At 41.4% G+C, this 25,592-nt stretch overlaps 1 protein-coding gene across 1 annotated transcript in view; it reads right to left on the bottom strand.

Moving 5' to 3' along the window:
• The window catches only part of STAB2 (stabilin 2), a gene marked incomplete at its 5' end in the record, with an annotated part of 86,004 nt that overhangs the window by 35,519 nt on the left and 24,893 nt on the right, over positions 1–25,592 (bottom strand). Inside the window, 24 exons of the mRNA XM_080358598.1 lie at positions 179–235; positions 783–908; positions 1,894–2,025; positions 4,699–4,806; positions 4,920–5,012; positions 5,189–5,266; positions 6,250–6,364; positions 6,721–6,857; positions 9,612–9,659; positions 10,647–10,742; positions 11,522–11,617; positions 12,011–12,169; positions 12,361–12,454; positions 13,484–13,664; positions 14,931–15,042; positions 15,560–15,646; positions 16,900–16,983; positions 17,797–17,859; positions 20,812–20,964; positions 21,944–22,024; positions 23,212–23,265; positions 23,882–24,001; positions 24,088–24,150; positions 24,933–25,076. Coding sequence (XP_080214724.1) covers positions 179–235; positions 783–908; positions 1,894–2,025; positions 4,699–4,806; positions 4,920–5,012; positions 5,189–5,266; positions 6,250–6,364; positions 6,721–6,857; positions 9,612–9,659; positions 10,647–10,742; positions 11,522–11,617; positions 12,011–12,169; positions 12,361–12,454; positions 13,484–13,664; positions 14,931–15,042; positions 15,560–15,646; positions 16,900–16,983; positions 17,797–17,859; positions 20,812–20,964; positions 21,944–22,024; positions 23,212–23,265; positions 23,882–24,001; positions 24,088–24,150; positions 24,933–25,076 — 2,481 coding nt within the window. The remainder of the gene's footprint in view (positions 1–178; positions 236–782; positions 909–1,893; positions 2,026–4,698; positions 4,807–4,919; positions 5,013–5,188; positions 5,267–6,249; positions 6,365–6,720; positions 6,858–9,611; positions 9,660–10,646; positions 10,743–11,521; positions 11,618–12,010; positions 12,170–12,360; positions 12,455–13,483; positions 13,665–14,930; positions 15,043–15,559; positions 15,647–16,899; positions 16,984–17,796; positions 17,860–20,811; positions 20,965–21,943; positions 22,025–23,211; positions 23,266–23,881; positions 24,002–24,087; positions 24,151–24,932; positions 25,077–25,592) is intronic.

The following is a 25,592-nucleotide window of genomic DNA, read 5'->3' as shown; positions in this document are numbered from 1 at the left end:
ACTCTGCTGCCTTGCTCTCAGGGTGGATCAAGTCTATTGACTGCAAGCAATATATGTATCAGGCTGAAGTAATTCCAACTTTTGCTGAAACTGAAGCAATTATATTAAAACCAGGACTGAATGCACCTACATGTGGTTTTGATTAAAAAAAATACAGTATTAATGATAAAATACTTACTATTTCTATTGTTCCTGGGGGACAACTTGATGGCTGTGAACAAATTCTGCACTTTTCCTTAAGCAACACAAATGGGAGGTAGTTAACAGACTGTAGAGCTGAAGACAGGTTGTTTAATAGAAAATGCTTAATTTCCAGCTGTATTTCTAAACCTAGCCCTCAGCACAGTTAGGGTAACTCTCTTGGTAAATGTGGTGAAGGTAGTTGCACTGCTCAGTGAGAAAGAACATCCTTACCAGCAGTTCTGTAGGGACAGCCCATGGGAAGCCTTCTCCCAATGGGTAGGAGAAGGAAAGCTCTTTGGGCTATTTCTCTTTGCTCTTCTAAAACGATGATTCCCCATCTGAATTTCTGAAAATTAAAGCTCAGGAATTGCTTGTTCCAGTGCTACTCTGATTATATTTTACCAGGATGTCAGTACACTGATTGCAGGATCAAAGCTGTCTTAATAGATGCTAAAACTCTGGTAGGAATATCCATTGTGGAAAATGCGAGCATTCCTTAATGGGAAATATACTGTCACATTTCCTGTATATTTGAGCTGTGTTTGTCTATAGATCTCCCTGATGGGTCTTTAAGCACCTATACGAACAGAACCACTTACAGTGATTATGGTATCATTGATGTCACATCTGTTCTTCTGGACTTCCAGGACCTTTCCCAATCCATGAATAATTCCTTTGTCTGTTGCAACATTTGTATAGCTTATAGGAGCATCATTTACAAATAGCTGCAAAAGAAATGCAATCAGCTAGGAAGCAGCAGAGCTGTTTGGTAGCTATCTGGTAACTAGAGTAGTAGCAGGTGAAAGAAGGTTCAATGTAGAAGTCTCACTTCAGGAAAACTAATGAGCATAATTAACTTTAAGCACTTCCTCACATTCCAGTTGCTACATTTTAGAGCTTCACTGGGCTGAAGGACATTAGATGACTTAGAAAATGTTGAAGTTTCTTAGCAATAAGATTTGGCAGATCATCTTTTTCCACTGTGGGGTGTAAAGGTAAAGGATTTGAAGAAGGAGCATAAAGACAAGAGCTGGGTTTGCTGTATGTAGGGGATTAGGGGCTTCAGGGAAGCCCTCTCAGCAGCTGCTCCTTCAAGGATGGCTTTCATCATCTCACTGCTACCCTACACTCCCATTGTGCCCTCACCAGCATCAGCGCCATGAGAAGATGCTTTTCCAAGGCTTTGCCTTGGGCAGAGCAAACAGCAGGGCTGAAACTGCTTTGGTGAGAACTGTTCTGTCCTCCCTTGCCTGCGCCCAGAAGGAGCTCTGAGACAGAGGATAACCAAGTTTCCTTCATGGCTGTGCCACAGAATTGAGTGTGCTGCTTAATTTTGCTATGCCTGATTTTTAAAATGAGTGGTGTTGAAAGGCAATTCGTATTTGTTGCCCAGTGCTCCAGGCTCTTAGGACTAAAAGTAAATTCACAGAAAATAGAATTATTGTATTATAATTGAAGACAGGTTTCTAATAGCTCTTGCTAAATGTGAACAGCACAACTGAAATGCAATCAAAGATCCCTTCAAGGGTGACTTTGAATTAAGCAGGTCTGTGAGGGAGTATTGCATTTGACTGACAACTTTTGTGCTATTGTGTCCCAGAAGCTAATGGGGGTACACAGCCCCTTTTGACTGCATGTTAATTTAAAGGTGAAGCTGGGTACATAAAAAGCAGGAAACCTGTTTCTCCAAGCAAATGCAGACAGCAGTACCTGGTCATTGTGGAGGAAGAACCCAACCTGGTAGGAGAACCCCAGCATGGTCTCCCTGTGCATGCCATTGTGCAGATTGTTCTTCAGGAGCTTCTCATCCAGCACAATGTGATAGCGGATTTGGTTTTCATCCTGTAAACACATGAGTAAATTCAGAGTTGTGTAACAAACCATGAAAACCTATGAGGGATAGATTTTCCCAAAGGGTATAAGCCAATCATAGATTGCCTGAATTTGAGGAGAAGCTTTTCCAGCCAGCAGGTTATTTCTTATTTCCTACTGGGAAGAGTCTGCATTCCTGTTAGGATGAAACTTTTATTGACCATGGGGGATGAAAGGCTATTGAACTAGTGGGATCAAGGTTTTCTTGAGCCTGGTAGTGTCTCTTTCTGTGTACAGGTCTGGCTGACAAATTCAGGGAAAAGTCACTCATATGACTTTTTAGGACTCTCAACTTTATGAGTTCATTTGACATCAAAAGTTGCATATTCATGAGTGTTTTTATAACCTTCTCCATACCCATTCTTTCTTCCTTTGCAAATCCCTAAGTCACCTGTAGATGATGATTTACACTAATTTATAGCATTATTTTTATTTTTTTTTTTAAACTTTACGTTCATCTTCAGTATTAGAGCCACACCTGTTAATTGGAAGGTTTTCTGTGCCTCATTGCTAGAGTGTCTTCATTTTTCAGTGATGTGGTGAAATTTTTCTCTGCACATCAAAAACTTTTGAGGGCTTCCCAAGGCTTCTGCAACTTGTTCCAAAGAGGGAACTCCCAGAGCTCTCCCTGACTTGGAGGAGGAAGCAGAAGTAGGATGTGTTTGTAAAGAAATTTGTAGACGTGAGAGAAGCTGGGGCATTTGGAGGGTTTGGGACCTGCCTAGCCAACAGATAGTGCTGCTGCAGCTTCTGTATCTTGGCAATAAAAGGTGCTTGTGTGAAACCTTGTTGCACACTGTCCCCTTTGTTCTGAATGTTCATACTGCTCCTCACTCTTCTGCTCCTTCAAAAGTGTGTGAAAACATGAAGCAACCCCAGGTTCTATGATCTGTGATGTTGCCTGGCTTTGTTCAGAGTGAAACAGTGGTCTTTACTTCTCTTAGGGTGGGACGTGTTATTTTTTTTATTTCCACGGATTTGGCAAAGAAATATTTGCAGGCAAGAAATTGGGGATTAAGATAGAGCCAATCTCCACCAGTGTCCAACCCTATTTAATTCTCCTGGCTTAGATGCTTTGGAAGAAAAGTTAACTCTCATCCATCTTCATTTCTGTCTTTAATCACCAGCAGAGTGAGAAAAAGACCTTGCTTCATCAAGGCCAAGGTATGGGGTCTCTTCCCTGTGCTGAGCTCTTTCCTCTGTGGCAGAGTTCTCCCAAGGTGTTTCATGAAGAGATTAAGATTTAGGCAGGGTTAACCTTACAGCTGTTTTCTGATTTTCTTTGTCAGATTTCCACACCAGGCAAGGTTGGGAGGATGGAAGAAAAGCAGAAGAAATATTGGTAAGTAGTACAAATGAAAAGGATTTCTGTGTGCATGACCCAAGTCCAATGGGACTGATGTTCCTTGTGTATCTCCAAGTCTGTTACAAATGCTTCTTACAGTTATGCAGAAATGATGATGTCATGTCATGAAACAACTAAAACAGGTTCAAAAGTAATTTGAGCAGATGAAGCTAGATCATGTGTGAATTCTTCCGGTCAGGCTGCAAGTGGGCCTTTTGCTGTGGGTCTGCTGGCTGGTGGTAAATGTTTTGGCATGAGTCATTTGAACCCTGTGCACATCAGCTTCTTGGCTGTAAATGTAGACCACGAAAGAAGGGACAGAGTGCAACAGGGTAAATATTTATGGAAGGTGAAGGGAAGTATTAATGTCATTGAGCAAGTCATGGGCAAAGCTTCCTCTGCAAGGTGTGGTTCTTGGTATGTGCATTCAATAAAGTTGTTTCAAACTGCAGCAAATGACAAGAAAGGCTCTGGGATGATGCAGCAAACTCATAGTTTATCTTGAGAGGAGACTGACAGGATTGAGAGGTTATTTGGCCTTATAAATATGTCAGCATGTAAACATCAAAGAGAGAAAGTTGTTTCAGCTAAAGCATATTACTGGCATAAGAATAAAGGAGTATAAACTGGCCAGAGGTGAGCTGTCAAAATAAGCTAGCTTTGGGCACAAAAACTGAGGTCAGCAGAGGAGGTGGGATGGACACATCTGCACTGGTGTGAGGAGCTGGTGGCCAGGTCAGGCATGAACCTAATGGGGAGCTCCTGGGAGTGGGGAGCAGCAGCAATGGGGTTTGCCCGAGGAAATTTTTCTCGGCAGGAAAGTTTCAGAATTTTTTCTGATCCCTGGGACTGCACAATGGTGCTTGTAAACTGGGATTAGAAACGGTCTGTAGAAAGTTGCTGGGCAATAGTGTTCCTGCAGCAGTAGGGCAAGCATCTGGATAGTTTTAAGAAAGAATGAGAATATTTTGTGGAATTATTAATGATGGGATTGCCAGTGATGACAGGGGACTGGACTTGTTCACCTAGGTCTACTGATGAATGCCTTGGATATTATCAGCATGGTTTTAATCTAGAGAAGGACAAAACCCAGAACAAACAGCTGAGCTCTCCCAGCAAGGCAGGAAAATATAGATGGATCCATCCCTCTTCACCTCATCTGGTGTTAAAAACAAAACTAACCTTACTGGGTTTCTGGAAAATAAATCCCTCTTCCTATTTGTGTCCTCTCAATCCACCCACTTGAAATTGAGATGAGATACAGAGCTGTCAAGAAAAGTCTTCTGAGTAATACGTACCAGCGTAGCAGGCTTTTTATCCCTTAGGTAATTTTCTATGGCATCGTTATTTGGGGCGAAGACTGTGTATGTGTTTGCAGCTTCTATTTCATTTGCCAGGCTGTATTGCTGTTGTGAAACACATGAAAACAAATCAGAATGACCACGGATAGTGCTGTACTACTCCAAATGCAAAGAAATCCGACAATGGCTTCTATTCTTGAAAGGATGTGAAAGCTTACAATAATGTAGCCCCTGAAAATGGAGTAATCAGGCATTTGTTCCAGGCGCGCCAGCAGCCTTGGCATGACGGTGCTGCGGAGGGGGGTTAGAACCTGAAAAGGGAGCAGATATCCCACATGAGTGCATGTGCATGTGCTGTGGTTGCAACTGCAAGGATCAGATGCAGGACAAAATGCTGCTCTGTGCAAATATTTTTTTCCAATAGCTGTTAATTATTTTCCACTGCTCGTGATGCAGAGAAGCAAATCCTCCCTATGCAGCCATATACCTTATCAATAACATGTATGACTCCGTTTGTGGATGCGATGTCGCCAGCCACGATGTGAGCACCCTCGAGGGTGAGGTTCTGAAAGAGGGAGAGGAGAGAGGGTTTGATTTTGCATTGCAGTGGTGGTATTTTCCCAGTGGTTCATGCTGTGGATTTCCAGACCTTCCCAAATGTTTTCCTGGGGATCCACCACAGCTCCCTTCACACTGGTTGGCACTGGGGGCTGGGTTATGCTCATGGAACCATGTGTAGGAGAGGTGACGTTGGGAGTCTGTGCTATTCCCCACTCATGGACTGGCAAAGCCATGGGGTCGCTTGCACTGGGGTGGTTGCTCAGGGGTAGGTGAGCTCACCCCCATCCAATGGCAGGGTGAGCTCCTGTGCCAATTTGCACACTCCTGTGTCTGCACAGGTTTGAAGGATCCCCATTCATAATTTTTTTTCCTTGGGGCATGGAGGTTTGGGGAACTTTTCTCTCCCTTAATAGGGAAGAAGTGGTTAAATGTTCCATATGTATTTCCAGAAAATACTCCTCGGAACAGGGAGTGCTAAATAAAAAGGCTGAGGGGGAAGGGCTGTCAGTTGTAGTTATTTACCATTAAGAATACCTTTGCGTGGTTTGGAACTATCAAGTTGCACATGCGGACACGTGCACAGTATCACTACTTCCTCCTACCTCCTCAGTTCCCTAAAATAAGTTATTTGGTTTCCTTGATGCTCTTTGTCTTAAATTAGTTCACACCAGCTGCTCCAGACAGGGATTGCGCTTCCGCTTGGCCATGAGACTGTTCAGTGTTTGCAGCAACTACCGAGACATTAGGAATAAATAATACTGTGGACAAATTTCAGCTAGGTAAAGTGGTGGAGAAAACCAAGTTAATGTTTCTCCCAGAGGACTCCATATTATTGATCTATTCCTTTAATTTTGTGACACAGTCTTTTTTTTTTTTTTAAAAATATAGATATATAATGTTTGTGTGGTTTTGTAATACAGGAAAGTCAGTGGCAGTGATGGCCAGGGTTTGGTGTATGATGCCACAGTCGTTTGCAGGTCATCTTACCCCATTTTCTTTAGACAAGTGTAGGAAGTTGCTCTGTAGAGATGTTGGCAGCATGTCAGAGGATGATAAATTCTGGAAATCAGCAAAGCTGTAAACTCCTGTCAATACATGATACCTAAAGGAAATTAACTGGATTTGAAGGTTTTCTATTTTCTATTTTTTTCCCCAGATAAATATTCTTAATGCGTCTAAAACTGTGGTTTAAAGTAGGAATTGTTTGTACAATACCTAGTTCAGCTGTGTCCTGGGATTCGTTTGGCCTTTAAATGTTTCTCACATAATACAAGTAAAGTCTTTGTTTTCAGTGGAATTGCTACAGAGATTTATACCACTGTAATTAGAAGGGCAAGCCTATGTTCCTCCCTTAAAAATTTAAGAGCTGTCTTGCTTTAAAGGCTTCAAACCAAAGCCTTGTTTGGAATGGAAAGCAATTCCCTTAAAAAGCCTCCAAACCCAAAACCTTTAACGTACTTCAGTAGAGTTGGGATGTTAGTCTTTGACATCCAAAAGGCTTTCTCATCTTCATCCATGTTTTCAATTGCTTGAAGAGAAGGCACGAGGACAGTTAAGTTTGAGGTGGTGGACAACACTGAGTTTATCTCGGCCTCCTGCATGAAAGTAAAGAGCGCTAAAATAATTCATCCTGAGGACAATCTATAAATAGCAGCTGGTGACTTTTTAACAAGGTGAAGTATGTGACGTACTTTTTGACTGGTCTGGAGAGGAAAAACTATTATACTGAGCAATGACTTGAACAAAAGTACTTAGAGCTGTACAAAAATTGTAAATGAGTGTCAAGTTTTTACAGAATAGATTGCCATCATTTAAAGGGCAGAACTCCCCTGTTTGGGTCAGAATTGTTTTTTATTACAAAACACGTAAGTTGCCTCCCACAGAAGTTAGTCTGTCTCATGGATTCTATTTTACGCACTTGAATGTTAAAAAAACCCATGGTGATAAATACTCCTGGTTACTGATAACTTCAAGTAACCTGGTCTTCCAGAGCACTCCATACTATTTAACAGACAGAAGGATTATGAACCATGACATAAGAAAGCCACATGACAAAATGTTCCCATTTGGAATGGCACTATTTAACCTGGCTGGGATTTTTCAAGATGCCCCAGGGATATTGGTGCCCACTAGCACTGCAATGGGGCTTGCTGCTGACAGCTCTAATTTTAGATGGGGGATGTGGGCGCTGTAGTATGCATGGACTAATTAATCTTCCATATGTTTATCTGCCTTAAGGATGGAGAGAGCCTCCACGGGAGAGTTTTTTTTCAGTTGTGTGATTTTTTTTTAGGGGGGGTGGGGGGAGGAGGGGGGGGAGTGGTGCAGAGTGGGCTAGAAAAAGGAGAGCTAAAGATTTGAATGTGGTTCTCCAGACTTTTCACAGGCTCCACAACTTGTCACTTTTGATACTGCAAACCTTGAGGGAACAATATGAGCTTGCGTTGTACCTATTTGAAGCTGGTATGCTGCCTGGAAGCTGGCTTGTTTTGGATAGTCCTTTGATACCCATACTGGGTTTTAAAGCAAGAAGGGAATTAACTCCCTTAAATAGCTGGGAATCTTGTCTCTGTTAAGATCATCTTTCTTTCTAGCCATCATCACTGTCACCTTCCAAATATTTAAATATAGAAATAGCAACAGACTTCCTTTTCTCATCCTTCCTGACCAGCAAGAAAAATATTTGGTTATGAAAAGCGGTAAACATCACATTCCTGCTCAAGTATGAAGTTAAAAACCCCACAGATGGATAGACCTCCCTATTTTGCCCATATTTGTAGCTACCAGGGATATCATTTCTCTGAAGTGTAGCAGAAATTTCCACATCCCTGTTTCAACAGATTATACAGAATCTGCTCTCTGATTTCCCCTACCCCCCTGACTTCATTATCTGAAGTGCACATTGGCAGGTGAACAGCCTTTCCTATTGTGCTTATTTCTTTAACTTCATTAGTTGGTCTTTACAGTGTCCAGCCCTGCAGCCTGAGCCCAGGGCCAGGCAGAGAACTGATTTAAATTAGTCATGCTGTCCTCTCTTTTAGGCGGTTCCCTGAGATCACTGTTGCACTTGTGTTATTTAATTAACCCTGAGCCATATAACTTTGAAAAGTGTGAAAGCAGCTAATGTGCTGTGACTTCTGCTTCTGATGCTATTCGTTAATATACACCTGTTCCTTTCTGTTTGCTATGTACTTGCTACACACTTATTATATTTAGGTTTTAAGCTCTTTGTGGTGGAAACTGGTTTTGATCTTTGTTCATGCAGTGTCAGCCGCAGTGGGGTAGCACCTCTAATGTTACTGCTGCCCTAGTAATAGTTGATAGCATGTGAAAATAAGAAGTAGACAGTGAAAATTGACCTATAACATTTTTTCTTTTAATGTAAGTTGGTGTTTCTTCCCTTATCTGAAGGTGAACAATCTAATATCTTCCTTAGTTTCCTGCACCTCAGTCAAGCCTGCACAGACTGATGGTTTTTCCCTCCTTGCTTGCTGCAGTAGCAGCATTGACCAGCTGTACGGCTGTGTTTTCCTGGCACAGGGCTCATTGAAAATGGGAATGGTAAGGCATTGCCTTCCGTCTCTACTGACTTGTAGTTTTATTGCATGAGGGAAGCTGGAAGGAATGACTTGGGAACATATTCAGGCTCTGCTTGCACACTGCTGCTGGTCATCTGGACTGCAGTGTGGTTATGTGTGGAGGAGTTTTGATAGATAAAGATCTGTTGCTGAATTAGTCAGGCTCAAAGGAATCTCAAGGCCTCGAGAAGCTGAGAACAGAATCTGCTGTGAGAAAGAGGGGCGTTCCACAATCACCGGGGTCCTGGCGTGGTGTGAATCATTGGACTTATCATCAGTGAGACTCCAGCGCACGGACAGCCCATGATACTCATTTAGCGAATCCATGCTTGAAGCGTGGACGCATGATTAGAATATAGTTATATATATAAGGAGACTTGTTTCTGTAATAAATGGCTTTAGCGTGATTCACATTGAATCGACTTGTTTTGCTGAGTCCTTATTTCGCTCCAACAGTTATGTACAGAGCAATTCCTGGCTTATGTAGCCCCCTGCCTCAGAGAATGGGCTTGTAACTTGCTCTTCTGCCTGTGGAGCTTCCTCACTTGCCTGAATTTGGGATCAGAATTTGGTTTTCAGGCAGAGATAGGGAACCAGATAACCAGCCCTGCCATCACTGGTGGGAGAGGGAGACTAATGCTTCTCCAGAGCTTGGGCCTCTGCTGTGTGATAGGAATATTGCTGTGAAGTTCCAGTTTCTAAAGGCTAAAAGGGCCATGCATTTCTGCAAACTTCAACAAACCTAAAAAATCAGCCATGAAGTGTACTTACATTAACCCATTGGTTAAATGCAGCTGCTTCTGACAGAGCTGATAACTCCTGATTAGAAAGGAAAAAAAAAGAGAGCAATAATTACGTAATCAGTAATTAGCTTTATCAAAGTACCCTTACTGTAGCCTGTGCTGTAACTCAGCGTGTCTGACCTGTCTGATGCGACATAGAGGAGCGTGAGGTTTTCAATATGTGTGAAAAGGGAGGATGTTTGTGTTTTTCTAGTACTGATACATTCTGGGAATAGTGAGTTACCAACTCTTTTGAAAATCAGGCCATCTATTGCTTAGGTGTATAAGGTGTGCCTGACCTTGGTGGGTAACTTGTCCTGACCTCAGGCTAAGTGTTACTTTTCTGGGAATGTAAACCTAAACATTTTCTTAACTCCATGCAAAATTAATTGAAAGAAGATATGTTATTTTGGTTGGTATTTATACAGCATCTTATATATCATCCTGCACACGGAGATCATTTATTCTGCCACACTACTTCAAACAGAGATAGATATTGTATGAGCAGGGATGGCAGACAGTGCTAAGAGGCATGCTAAGATTATTGCTAATGGCTGAGACTGCTGACACTTTCATTTTTCCTGTGCTGTTAAATGCATATCTATTTCACCAATTTACTTGTTTTGGTTTTGTTTGCCTGCTAGTCAGCATGGTTTGTTTTACCATGATAAATGGAGTGTTTCCATTGAGACAGACCTCAAGGCAGAACTTCAGGGTGCTCATTGCTCCCACTTGGGAGGTGAGTGCTTCTGCACTTTAGGCCTCTGGGGCTGGCGTTGTTCAATTTGTCTTAAAGAAGTATGCTTGTATCCCTTAGGCCTCTTTCCCAACTATATTTTTAAACACAACATATAATTTCTGTATCAGGCAAGAGTCTCCAGCAGAAACACTGACTGCAGATAGCACTGGTGGGCATAATATTTTTCTGACTGTTTATAATGGCTTTGCTATCTCTCTGGTTAAGATCCAGCAAAAGAGCTGTGCAGTAAGTTCTGTGCTCAGAGATGATGACAGTCTTACTTACATCTGCAGCATTTCCATAACATATTTTACCATCTCCTTCATAGCCCTTTGGGCACACGCACTCCCAGCCACGAGAAGATTCAAACTGACAAGTTGCCTTTGAACAAGAAAGAGAGAAAATTTGTCAAATACTGAGGAGACTGCTTAAGAGCAAGGATGGCCTGTAAACACTTTTCCTGATACAAAATCATATACAGACATAGCCTTCACAAAGGATCTTCGTATCATATTCCATGAACCTCCTCTCTCTCTTATAGGACAACCTCCATCAGCAGCCCCTAAGTTACCTGCCCAACATGCACTAGGTCTAGGAATCTAAACCCTTCCTTCACCTTCTCTTATTTGATCCCCACATAAACTGGGCACTGTCCCTCAACCGACTATGGCAGATTTGTCCTCTGCTTCCCCGTGGTCTTTGCTTGAGCTCTGTCACTGGGTCCCACCTGAGGCTAGTGTGGTTCTCACAGGCACTACCGAGCACAGCAAAGCCTGCAGGTCTGCTGAACACCTGCAGCTATTGATAAAGCTGATAGATGCCCGTGTAGAGATGTGTGACTTGAGTAAATGTCTCAACAGATTATTGTATCCAAATTGTAATTACTGGTAGAGAAGCAGCATTTATTTACTCCAGGCTTGAGACAGCCCTTCTGTACAGGCAGAATTGGGAGCAGCCCTTGCAGCCCGTCCTCAGTGCATGTACTGTATTGATATGGTTCACATAGAATTTTTGGTGCTTGTAGCACTCCTTGGAAAGCTTTGTTCCAACTCAAGCAGAAATTGCAGGCTTGAAATGGCAAGGAAATACCATGGTGTGTGCAGAAGTCAAGGTGTGATATGTATCTGAACACTTTGTTTAGGGAATGATTAATTACTCACCAGATGATGGCATTTTCCATTTTGTTCCAGGCATGAGTTTATAGGTGTGCATTCAATTCCATTCCCTCGAAATCCATCCTTACACTTGCAGTCATTCTGTCATTTCAATAAAACACAACAATTTATTAAAATGATTAACATAGTGTACGTATTCTGGACATGGTGAATTAGTATCTCTGTGTTTCTGCGTGGCCCCATTGACTTCAGTGGAATGACACTGACTAATATCTCCAGAAGACCTTTGTACCTGACATCTAGTAATGTGCTTACTAAAATGTATTTGCTGCCAGAACACCACCATGCAGGAGGCAGAGAGCACTGGGATAGGAACTGAAAGGAAACTGCTTTGGGTAGAGAGTGCCATGTATAAATAGCCTTGAGGCTGGGAAGAAGAAGATAATTTGGGGAGGAAACAGGATAGGAAGCACTGGCAGAGCAAACTGGGTGAAGAGTAGCGCCAAAGGTAGCAGTAAAAGTGAGAAGGCTTACCTGACCCGGCCCAATGTATATGCAGGTGGCATTTTGGTGGCACCCTGCGGCGGTGGGCAGCAGGCAGTTGTTTATGGCAGAGCAGTCCCTTCCATCGCCCGTCCATCCTGCCTGGCAAGCACATGTGTGCTCTCCTGGGCCCATCTGAATGCACTCAGCCTGGGGGGATGCAGAGGCATCTGGTTTTAGGTGTAAGGCTTGTCTAAGCCATAGCAATGCCACTATCGGGGAAAGAGCTTGAAACTGCAGTGAAAATTATGACTCTTCCTTCTGCAAATGTTTCTGTCCAAACCTTCCTTGCTGCCTGCTTTTCTGTGGTGTCAGGGTCTGTGTGAAAAACATGTACTTACATTGATATTGCAGCCACCTGGGTTTAAAGCAGCACAAGGATCAACTTTGTTGCAGGTCATGCCATCTCCCTGGTAGCCAGGTTTGCAAACACAGCTATAGAGACAAGAGGAGGAGGGAGGCATTGAACGTTATAGCACAGCTGTAAAGTGAAGCGGTGGTTTTCCACTGCGACATGCTGCATACAGGCAACTTAAATTTGATAACCTTGCATTCGTGATGCAAACAGCTTAAGTGCATATATACGTGATTTTTTTTTCTTGTCTTCCCAAAATATTGCCAGAGTTAATTAAGTCAAATGAGGGATCCATTCTCTGTGTATGAGATGGGGAGTTAAATTAATTCTGTACTGATGTGATCTTTGCAAAGGTGAGCTAATAGCTCTAAATCAGTTATGGGCTTGGGTTACTCTTTCTTTCAGTGACAGAGAAGATAGCTCTCTCCCTGAAATGCACGCTAGACTATGAGCCCCCCATTTCCCTGGGTCCTGCCCCTCAACATTAACCCATATTGGAGGGAATTTCTTAAGCACTGAAGCTACACAGCATCCCACATTCTGCTTTCTGTGATGACTCATAACGAATACACTGCAGCAAGAGCCAAACTTGCTGCCATGTGAAGGTTAGCGTGAGGCAAGTGCAAGGTAGCTGTAGCAGTAACAGGGTTTTGTGACCAGTCATGTCAGGACTGGAGAGTCTGTGCTGAAGTCTGTGGTGGTGTGGCATGTAAACTTACTTGAGCTGACTGGGACGACCTATCTACTCCCAAACTGCTTGAGTTTCATTGTTTTTCAGCAAGGCTCAAGCTCCTAATTCAGTAAGGGAAGGTTAGAAATAAGAGGTTCCTAAAAGCCTTCGTAGATTTTAGTCAGAAGGTAGACTTCTGATCAAAGATCAGATCCATATGCGACTGTCTCATCAGTGTTAAACATAAGGTACAGGATAGGGTGTTGAGAACTCTAATTACGATCTTGCAACGCAAGGTCAATGCGGTGCATGTTTATGCTTATTTGCTACATAGCAGCATTTCAGTGGCTGATGCTTCTGTACTGCTACAAGGCACTGTTTTAATCAAGCAAATGGAAAAGAGCTGCAACATAGTTAATGTTAATAAGATGCAAGTTACCTCACTGCACCATCGCTAAGCTGGCAGTCTGCATGTGCATGGCAGAGCTGTAGAGAGGGCTCACAGGGAACAATCTGCTTATCACAGAATTTTCCTGTGTATCCACTTCTGCATGATCCAGGAACACAGATCCCGTCACTGTCTATTCGGTTGTCACATTTCCCATAAATGCAGAGGCACTCTACAAGAGATAAATTACAATGTGCAATTCTATAGTGGTAAAAGACGTCTGTCCTCACATAGTGTTTCTTATGAATTGGGTCTTTCTTTTTTTCTAGCATCTAAAATTTGTATTTTTAAAGTCTCGCTTTGTTGAGGGACTTACTGTTTATTTATCATATCCTTACCTTTTCAGGTGTGTTTTATGCGTAACTATTTAAAATCTATTATGTCTTTACAGTGCACTTACCCATCAAAGAATTTCAAAGTACTTCAGAGAAGTACTTCAGAAGTACTTCAGAGTATGTCCTAGGCTATTAAAGGTAAAGTTATTTCATTGCACAAGTTTTGGCATGCTTTTAGTGGTGTATAAAGCCTTTTAATACTGAGTCCACAATCCTAAAAATTGCACAGTGCTGAGCTAGTACACAGCAGTAGCACAGACCTACTAGCACATTTCTGGGGCTGGGCAGCTTAGTGCTGCTGGGAGGCACAGCAATGTGCCCAAAGGACATAGTAGATAGGCCTTCTGCAATCCCAAGAAATGCCAGTGGTGACTAGTTAAGCCAATGTGTGCTGCTTTGGCGAGACTAGAGCTTAGGCAATGCCACCTTTTCTTATGGAATTTGTCCATGTATGTCTGAACCTTCAAGTGAGCTGTGGCTTCATGAATGACAGGCTGTTTCATAGCAAAAAGAGACTAAAAGTGATTTTTGTAGTTGGAGAATATATCTATATTTATGCTGTATATTCTGTAGACTGTGAAATGTAGTATGGTTTGACATAGAAGAATTAAATCTGTTAGTATACAGAAGATGACTGCTAGAATCATAAGCTATTCAATAGATCAGAAATTATTCAGTAAGGATGGTAATTAAGTGGCCCTAAACAAAATCTCTTTGTAGATCTAGTTGTCCTTAGATTACATGTGTTTGTCATTGCAGGCAGAATCTCTTCTCTTGTGGGCAATACCAGGTGGGAATGGAATAGCAAAGACTTTCTTTTCAGTTACTCAAGTGAGGGAAACAGAAAGGAAAAGAACAATAAATTAGTATAAGGTGAGCTATAACATCTTACAAAAAGCCCAAGTAAGTCAATAAGAAGTTTTTCACTGACTCTGGGCTTATGATGTCTCCATTTGAAATAAGGAATGAAAGTACCCTAGAGACATCTTGCTCATCTACCACATAGACTATTTAGCAAGAGCCATTAACCCCTACCTTAATGTTACCAGGGTCCAAAAGAAATAGCCCATGGTCTTATGCTGAGCAAGTACAGCTGTACTTACTTTTGTCACACTCAGGTCCGTATTTGCCAGGGTCTGAGCAGAACTGACAGTGTGAACCTTGAAATGCCTCAGTACAAACGCAGGTGCCATTGCCATCCAGGCCATCCATGCACTGTGATATGGAAGAGAGGTGATTTCTATGTATAAATTCAAATAAATCTTTAGCCTTCCCCCAGAGAAGGGACCATGTGCCCATCCATAGTATGACTGTGATAGACAGCCATAAAATCTCAGCTTTGATGAAAAAGGTGTTTCAAAGCAAAAGCTTTCCTTGTGCTTGTATATTGTTGCTGTGGGTTCTACATTCCTTTGCAATTTTAAAGTGAGAATAGTGAGCTGGGTCATTATTCTGTGCTGTGCGAAGTACAAATATCAGAGTGGGTCACCCAGCCTTGCCTGTGTTCTCTCTGTTGGAACCATAGAAACCTGCAATTTGGACATCTCGAAGGAGACTGGTTCATTTTCCCTCCTCTGTATAACTGAACCTAAATTCATGGCCATCACACAGCATAAGTGGAGGGTGCAGATTGTGTGAAGCCTAACATTTCTGTCTTGCAGAAGTGCTTCAGGGACTTTTGGGACACGGCCTGTCCTTCCCCCCATGGGGTGCTGCTGGATGCTCTGCTTACCTGCCCGTTTCCTGAGCAGGGTTTAGAGAAACCTCCTGGACACGGACTGCAGTCAGGGCCAAAGAAGCCTTTGCAACACTTTGGTTCCTATGAAATAAAGCAAATATCCTCTTTTCCAGTGCCTTAGTGTGGAGGCAGAAGACAAATTTCCATTGTGCTTGGGTCCTTTGGCAAGGGCCTGTAGCTGTAGCTGGCTCTTGAAAGGCTTGTGTTGAACCACAGCCACCTCTGCAACAGCCTTGTTAAAACCAGGAGGGATGTGGCAGCCCAAGAAGGGGATGCACAAACCTCTGGATCCTTCCCTTGTTATTATCAGGCTCGTCAGTGTTAAAAATCTCCATCCCGTCACCAGTTATGAACATGCCCGTGTATATCTGATCTTATTATGTACACTTTTTCAGCGGGAGTGCAGTGCAATTCAGGGGCAGGCAGCCTCCTTTGCATCTGAGATCAAGAACTAGAAGATTTGTTTTAACCCAGTGAGGCACTGTGAAAGCTAGACATACTGCTTTAATGTTCCTCCTTCCCCTCTGCAACAGTGTGGGATTTAGCCACTACACAGCCCTAAATGTTTTTCTTGGCTGCATCTTTTGTTTTGTTTGGGAACTGGCTGCTTGATCCATTTATTTATCAAGAGCACAGAAAGTGTATTAGAAAAAAAATCTCGTTTACATGTGTGATTCAAGGGAAACAGGAATTAGCAAAAGGCTCTCAAAGCTTATGAGTTTATGGACTTCTCTGCTTGTTACTTAATGGTGACCATGAAGTGCAGAAGCCTACTTAGGAGCCACAGGAGTCAGAAAAGTCTAAGTACTTCTCACGGGCTAATGACTTCTGTGAGGACTAGGCTTGCCAAGCAGAGCAAGTGGAGCGCAGTTCTTGGGAGCATTTCCCATTCATTGTTACACAATATTCTGTAAAGCCTAAAGTCCTGGGACAAGGGAGGACCAACCTGTCCTATTCTTTGCAGGTGATGTTCTATGGGGCAATAGTAGCATTTGGGTTTGGAATCTTATGTGAAAATTCCCAGGTTACAGAGTATGAGGTGGTTGTTGTCAACAACGCATGGCAGCTAAAATACCTCACTAGAGGTGCTGGTGTGAGCATTGCACCATGGAGTGGAGTTATTTTGGGTAGCAGAATAGATATTGGAAAAAATTTACCTAGTAGTTTGCACCAAGATTTACAGTAGCTCCTCTCAATCCCCTGTAGAAAGGTATGGAAGCTACACGGACATCTCCAATTGTCTCTCAGCTTCAAAAGGGAAGTTCACAATGCAAAAGACAACACTTTGGAAAACCTTTATGTACATTTCACTTTAAGGAGCCACAACTCTGTACCTTTACTGTTATATTGCAGGATCTAGTACAGCCAGTTTTTGGAAAGGTTGAGCCTTCAATAATGCATCTCCGTTTTGAGAAAGGCTGGAATGTGCACAAAATGGAAGCATTAGTATTTCTAAGCAATGTATAGTTCTGTGATACTGTCTTAATATTGCAACATAATTTGACTGGAGAACAGAAAGCACCTTGCTATAGTGTTGCATTTAAAAATTATTAAATTATGTACTTTTTCATAATATGAACTTTCTTTTCATTATTAATGAATAATGACAGATAGCTTATTACTGAATATAGCATATAGGACTAACTACCAGTGTAATTTTATAACATGGGGAATAAAATTCCTGTGGTAGCTAGATTTGAGTTCTATATAGGGAAAAACATGCAGCCAGATTTGCATCTCTTAGATGCAAAGCAGATGGAAGATTTTCAGTCTTTTCTGAAGCTGCTTCTGCAGACAGCTACTTCTGGGAGGATGCTTAATCACAAGGAAATTTTTTGACAGATGTGAGGTCTATTTTAAATGTATCCCTCCATTTTTTTGTTTACTAACTCTCGAAGCATAATCATAGTAATTGTCATTCCTCACCTCTTTCTTCTGCCAAAGCCTATCTAAAATGGATCTTAATTTACTGGAGAAAAGAGTCAGAGCTTCTATGAAGTCTACAAGGGATCTTGCAACAGAAAACAAAATAATGCTGAAATTACCTGATGCTTCAATTATTGCTGAAAAGAAACCAAAGTACCATCTATATTTGTATTTTTTCACACTCTCCTGTATTAATATCTGGTTCTTTTGCTCATTATATTAGGAGAGCAGTAATCAACATATGAGGACCCCTTCCCTCTGTGCATTTTGTACAACTGGGGAATCTGTCAGGAAATGTCACTTACGATGGGCTTTGAATCCTGTGGGCAGGGAGCCAATGCGTGTGATGAACAACTTGTACAGACACCCTAGATGGAAACAATAAAGATAGTAATTTGAAAGGCATTATACCAGCTGCTGAGATGCACACTTATGGATGATATACCTTGTACATTTTAAGGATATCTGTTCTGTGACTTTTAACTATTACAGCATGAATCTAGAATCAAAGAGCAGCACCAGGGCTATATCTCCTGACTCTGATGTTTGCTGAGTGGTTGTTCATTTCCAACTTCCTCTTTTTATCTTTATTTGTCCTTGCCCCACTCCCTTCTTTTAGAGAACTGGAAGCTTCCTAAAGAGAGGACAAACATGGGGACTAATGCACTAGCATGTTTTGCTCAACCTCGTATAATATATTAACTAAAATTGTCTCAGAGTCTAGACCTGTCTGCACATTTAACTTCTATGAGAATTTGTTATTTCTTCCTAGGAAGACCACAAATTAGTTGAGGCTGTTCTATAGACAATGTGAAGAGAAATTTGTCTTGTGTATAGTCAGTGAAGAGAAAAATATTCTTTGCTTCCATGTTGCAGATTCTGTACTCACTATGATCCAGCAGCATATCGCTATTTTTATCTCTTTACCTTTTGGTTGCTTTTCCCCACTGACTAATTTATCACCATGTGGTGGTGACAGAGACTGGCAATTACAGCACTGAGGAGATATAAACTCGAGTGGCGGTTTTAAAGGTGCGTTCTTGACAGGCTCAGCATGCCATAACTTCAGAGAGGTTGAGCCTTTCATTGTGTGGATATGGAGTCTGTCAGAGCTCGTGACTGCTAATGTCTTCCATTTCAACCAAGTTAGAATAAATCATAGAGCTGGCACCTGATGCTTTACTTCATTGTGTTTCATGATCAGTGGACAAGTGACCATGAACCTGATTTATGGTATTTTCTCCCCAGATTTATCACTGGACCTGCAAGGAAAGAATCAGATACTGGTTTGGATTTATGATTTACAGCACTTAAAGGAGTAAAGGACCAGACTTACAAAAGCATTTAGGTATCAAAGAGTTGAGGTACTGATGTCACTACTGTTTTTCAAAGGCCTGTGGGTCAGATGTATTTTGGCAAATACATTTAGGGATTATAAAAGGTGTTTGATAAGCTGTGTAGTCATGGCTGAAGTTGACTTAAGCTCTTAGCTTTCTTTGCATTTCTGAAAATCCCTGTGAGGGCCTCTTTGATCCTTTAGAACTTAACAATCTGGCTGATTGTTGTGGAAAGTGTTTCCCACTGTTGGCACTTCTCTCTCTGCTGCTCAGCACCACTTAGTGTCACCTGTTTGCTCCCTTTCTCCACGTGGGGTGACCTCAGCCATTCATATGTACCTGCTCCTTCGTTTTCCTAAATGAGTCCTGCCTCTCCCTTCTGCCAGAGGGGGACATGGAAATGTGTCTGTATTTCCATGCAAGGTCCAATCTGCCAATTTCAGCTGTAGGTTAAGATAATGTATTTGCAGTGAAGTGTCTGAAGCCAAGGCTCCTGTGGGAGTGGTGACCTCTGGGAGGAGATGAAGCAAGACACTGAGTCCTGAGGTTATTACCAGCATCCAGGTATGGTTACATGGATATGTATGTGTTAGCATAATGTTTTCCTTTTTAGGGATGTATAGTTCCCATAGGCATGTACAACTGTCTGTTCCAACAAGGTCTGTTACTTTTCACAGGTACTACAACCAGTATTTACAAGGTGGCATTGCTCTTGTTTTCTGACAGTGAAGAACATGCACAATGGTAGCTAAGAACAGCAAAGGCACAGCTCCCTCCGCTATTCTCCTTGGTAGCAGTCCTCTGCCTAAAGCCTTGGATATTTAACTACACTTTAAACTATGCATGAAGCTTTTAAATCTGATAAAAGCTCCTGACTTCAGTTTGGGGAGTAATTTCTGTGACAGATGCTATTTTTTTTTGTCTTTAATTTTTCATAGTGTTGCTTTAGGATTGATCGATGTCAGACATAGATTGTAGGTAGGTTCCTAGTAGGGAATTCAAATTACTGGAGTGTAATTTGAATTTATAAGGTGTTGAAAGTTTTTTGTATCGGCGATAGCAGCTCAGTGCTCTGTCTGGTTTATGATTATATTGCACATACAGCACTTTGTAGTTACTGCCAGAGGTAACAGTTCTTTACTGCCAGCTCTTGTGTTTTCTTCTTTAAATTTTGATGTTGTCCAGCTCTGTTGAGAAACTCTTTCAAGTCTGTGCTTCTGGACTGTTTTAAGTTAAGATAGTAAATGTTTTGCATTACTGTACCGGAACCGTTACTGGCCCAGATACGTGCTTGAACATGGTCCAGTAATAGCTCACTGGAGCCACGCTTGCTGCAAACTAAAAGCTCGTTGTGATACTTGGTCTTCTTACCAGAAATAGCATCTGGATGTTACAGAGTGTAAAGGCCTGTGCTCTGTTACCAAACTGAACAACATATGTCAAAATCCATCCTGTGAAATATGGAATCGTTTTATAATTCCTTATTTGAAGAAAACTGGAAGAAAGCGGGGCTAGGGGAAATTGTGGCTTTTGAAAATAACGTATTTCTAATATCTTAATATAAAATTAATTATGATGTTAATAGTTTAACTTGATGGCTCATTTCCATGCATATTTAGTAGAAATTAAAATATCCAAAATATTTTTCCTGAGAACATGACACTACTTGCCATGTACTTGTCTGCACAGATGGGGTTCAGGAACTGGAGGAAAAAGTTTGACCAGAGAGGCAACATATTTTAAAGGGCTACTGTAAGAACTAGATGAGTTAAAGAGATATAGGATGTGCTCATACGAGTTCCCTACTTACAGATTATTTATATTTGTTCAGTACTGCTAGCCAGGTCGCTGTATGCCATTGATACCTTAATTTCCAGAAGTACCCCCCTTTTTATGGGCAATATCAGACAAAGCAGTAAAGAGGAAGCTGGAGTGCATTATGTGGAGCAGCAAAGAGCTATTGGTTTGTCATGATTCTCTTACCGTTGCAACTTGACTTCTTGTCTCATCACACCGATGTGGTAGAATTGGAACAATTGTGGGTGGGATAAGGACTCCTGCAAGAGTATAAATCCGACCATTTTTTGCAACAATGTCTGTTTCTTCAATTTCTTCTCCACTCACCAAGACTTGTCCCTATGAAACAATAAACTATTATTAATAATACATTTTTCATAGCTTCTCAATTTCTGATAATTTCAAGAATGTCTAGTCACATTTTAAAATTTGCCATCTATTTTTTATTACATTTGTTTTATACAAGGAGTATGCATATGTTGCACATTTTTTTGAGCATTGGTCTACAACAGAGGTATCTAAAGTTTTCCTCTTAATCTGCACTGTTAGCCTGTGGAACTAGTGACTAAAAGACTGACGAAAATGAGAAGACTACTGATGACTTCAGGCACTGATTTCAGTGGGCCTAAGCATGCTTTGGAGCTCTCTCTGACAAAGTGGGGAAAAAGAGAGAGAGAATCTGAGCTCTAACAAAATTCACAGGAGAGGAAAAAAAAAGAAGTAGTATTCTTTCTGCATTTAATCATGCAACTGCTCTGTCTTTACGAGAATTTTCCAGAACGTTCATATTTGGCTAAAATATGCTAAGAATGGAAGGTAGTTAATGTAACAGATAAGTTTAGTTTTTCAAAAGTACTGACAAATCACCAGCTTTAAAAATGTGTTCACTAGGTTCATAAGGATCAGAAACTACAATATCAAAGATAAAAGAAGAATATCTATGTGTGCACTAAACACTAAAAGTGTTTAAATAATCAAAATGTGTAACATAATTATTTAAAACATTTTAAATACATATATATATATATATTTATTAAACTAGGCAGAGCATCAATGAGAATCATTCCTGGACTGCAGCTAATCATATGTAAAAGGAAACTGCAGCCTGTCCTTATATACCACTCATTTGTTCTGTGTCCTTTGGAGTACTAATTTCTGACAATAGGTGGGAATAGCAAGTTGAAAATTTCTACCTCATTATAGCAAGAAATTCCTCTGTTAATGTCCCCACTCCTCCTTTTTTTTATTCCCCCTGCATGCAAACCATTGCAGAGATCAGAGAGAGCTTTTTCACAGGTGAAAGCTGATTGTAACTTACAGTGCTGGTCTTGTTAAAGTAAATGAACTGGTTCACCATGCTTCTGATGTGATCTATTGAGACGAGGCTGGCAACCTCTAGCTGAAATAAATATAAATTGATTTAGAGGAACGTAACATCATTATTCTTTTCAAATCCAGATGGATTTCACAAGAGACACCATCTTTCTCCTTAGGGTGAGCGAATGACTTTATTATCTTTTCTCTAGGTACATGAGCAGCCTTGTATTGACTAACCTGCTTATGTAATGACATTAGCATGATTAAATTTTGACTGAGCTTGCTGGCTGCTGCATGCGAAGAGCTTGTTGCCCAAAAGGGTACTAATTTTTCTCCTAATTATAGCAAGCAGTGTAAGTAAAGTTATCAGCTGTCCCTAAAAATAGCCCTGTTTGCATCCTTATACTGCTGTGGAAATGATGCTGCTGATATCCCATGAAGGGACATGAGGATCTCATGCTTTTCCTCCCTGTGATCGTGCTCTGTGCTGGGAGTGACCCCTGCCTTGGACACTGTGAGCGGGTCCTTTCTTTAAGGATATGAGCATATCCTTCCTGCCCCGAAGCAGGGGCTGATGTGGAGATGAACTTCAGCCTCCTCTAGCCTCAGTTGGTGGGGCTGTTGCTGGGTTCTGCTCTTTGTTTCCAGCAAAAAAAAGGAGGGAAAAACTGGAGGCTTACTTAGAGGATGACAAAACCACCTCTTTCTGATAAACACAAGACTTATCTTAGCAGAATATGCTCAGAGAGATCTTGATTTTGATAGCTGCAAGTACTTGCCCTGCTACTCCTTCCTGCATCCCTGCCAAGATAACAGTACCCTCTGGTAATGGTTCTTGCTCCACAGAGCAGGCTAAGGTAGCAGGTCTTAGGTTCAGAATGACTGTATATATATATATGCACATATATATATATATATGTATTTTTTTTTTCCACTTGACATAAGTCCCCATCACCAAAAAGTCTATTTTTAAATGGAAATAGTTACTTGCATGTAACACGGTAGTGTTATATTTACCATGATTCCAGACACTATAACATGCCTCCAGCAGGGTTTTATTTTGATTAGTGACACTGTGGTGAAAGGTTTGTGTTCTCTGTCAGTGACCTTTATGTGACCACCCTTAGTTAAAGCAGAGACATAGCTGTCCCTTGCAGCCTTGCTGTGCATCACTGAGTGGAGGTTGTTCTTGAAAAGCTTCTGATTTCAGAGCAGCAAAGGGTTTGAAAATGCTCTTACACTTCACGTCAGTAAAGCAGCTGCACTCACCTCAGTATTGGAGACAATATGGTATCGGACCAGCTCCAGCAGCTTCCACGAACCCTGCCAAAGAAGAGGCATTTTTAGCCCCAAATGAGTCACACAAACCTACCTGACCTGTGAGAGGAGAGGGGAATGAGAACGGCATCACCACCTGGTACATCAGAAAGCTCTGGCCCAGTGGTGATGCTCAGCTCATGGAATGTGTCCTGTCACTCCATGCTCTCACCCATGTATCAACTTTTATTTCAGCATGAGCCTTTCACAACTTCTGGGTGTGTTGGGAGAGACAGGAGGTGTGCAGGGGACAGAATGCCAGTATCTATCTCCTGGGACCCCACCAGCAGTGTCTCCCACGTAACAGGGCCCTTGTGGCATCTGCTGCCTTTGACTGTTCCCACCAAGCGTGACACCTTCCAGGAGAGGGTTGGAGGCTTTGCTATATGGCTGTCCAGGCAGGAGTAGGGGAGTAGGGTCTGGTGTCAGGGCTTGTCATTACTTTATACAATGGGAGATCCCTGAATCTTCTCTAGGTCTTATCTTGAGCTTTAATTTTTTGAGATAGTTTAAACCTTGAGCTTATCTTAGATGAATACTGGACAATGTATGTATGTATCTGCTGTATAGCTACACATATATTTGCCATCTAAGAAGGATTTGTGTTGTGGAAAGACTATACCTCTGCAGAAAGCAGGTAATCCAGAGCCTCAGCTTTCATATTTCTCAAAGCCTCGTTACTTGGAACAAAGACTGTGTAAGGCCTATTGTCCTGCTGTAAATCCATTCCCAGGCCAGTTTTCTGTTTTGTTAAAAAAAAAAAAAAAAGTAGTGTAATTATGTATTAATAATGAAGAACATCTGAAAATAGTTTTTCTGGATCCTTACCCCTATTAAAGATGTAAATTGGCTGTATCTTCCATTATCTTCAAGTACTGACATTATGGTTTCCTGAAATAAGATGAAAGTAAGATTTATTTTAGTTGGGAACATAGAATGAATAATAATTCTTGTAAGACACTTTTTGAATTACTGCATGAGTCTCAGTTATTACAGATCTTAATACATTTGGATATCCTTGATTGTTTGTGTGGCTGTAGTGTCTGGAAATGGCTGAGATGGTAGCACTCTTATCCTGGTGCCATTACTGGCTTATAGTTAGTTTGTCATTGTCCTGAGATCCTGTGTAGTCAGAGAACACACAAACAGTGTAGGTGTGGGGGAAGTGTTCTCTGTATTCCCAATGAGAAGGGGCAGAGAGATAAAATATTTGCAAAAACACCATATAAGAAGTGAAATCTCAAGGAAGTATGCAAAGCAGGGGACCAAAAACCCCAAAGCACCCCAAAATATCAGGTTTTAGAATATTAGCCTATTGGAAGGGGCATTGCTGGTTTCAAAGCAAGTCTTGCCTATTATCTGTTCAGACTTCTCCCCTTTTAGTATATTGTTCTGGAATTCAGTGAAATGCACTTATCTTGATTGCCAGTTTCCCAAGGAGCAACTTAAATGCAGTGAGTACAACTAAATCCTCCATAGAGCTGCTTGGCAGAAGAGCAAGTGTCTGTTGGCCATGTAAAGTGCATCACTGAATGTTGCTTCTCTGAGTTGATGCTCAGTGGCTCAGTAGAGTTTGTCTAGCTGCTGTCAGTCATCCTCTTTTGCATTCAATTAATATGAAAATATTTTAAAACAAAATCAGATATTGTGTACATATAGAGCTTATGGCATACCTCTTTGCTGCTTTCAAATGTTGGTGCCACATTGTCCATGGCTTTGTCAATAATGTGCAAAATCCCATTGGAAGCGATAATATTTCCTTGTAAAAGTTTTCCTTTCCTCCTTCCTCCTTGGATTCTGATTCTTAATTGATTATCCTGAAAAAATCCAGGCAATGGATAGTGAGCTCTTTATTATGGAATTACAACAGAGTGACTATGCATATTGAATAAAGTCTAACACCCACGTCCATTGCCAGCACCTGGGCCATTTAAATCTGAGGAGGCTAAAGGTTGCTTCCCATGCCTGTCAAGGAAATGGAAAAAAATTCCTTTGACTTTGGATCAGGACCATGTTATTTTGCTCCAGGGCAGCAAAGTTCAGAAGAGAAGCAGGGACAGACCCTGTGGGGAAAGCAGTGTACCTAAAAGGGCTCTGGTGAGTGCCAGCAATAAAAGCCTCTCAGGAAATGATTTAAAATGTGATTGTAGTGAAAGGGTCAAGTCCCGTAATCTTGAGGGACTACAAGCCATTTCCTTATATTATATGTATATTTAAAACAACAAAATATTGCTGATTCTGCACTGTACTGAAGCCTGCAGGAAACTAACAGTCTTCAGACAGCAGTGATATTTTCCTGTTGCAAATGGAGCACCTATTAATCCAAGAAATAA

This window comes from Nesoenas mayeri, assembly GCF_963082525.1.
Source record: "Nesoenas mayeri genome assembly, chromosome: 1".
NCBI classification, from domain to species: Eukaryota; Metazoa; Chordata; class Aves; order Columbiformes; family Columbidae; genus Nesoenas; species Nesoenas mayeri.
This window is presented reverse-complemented; position numbering and strand designations above follow the sequence as displayed.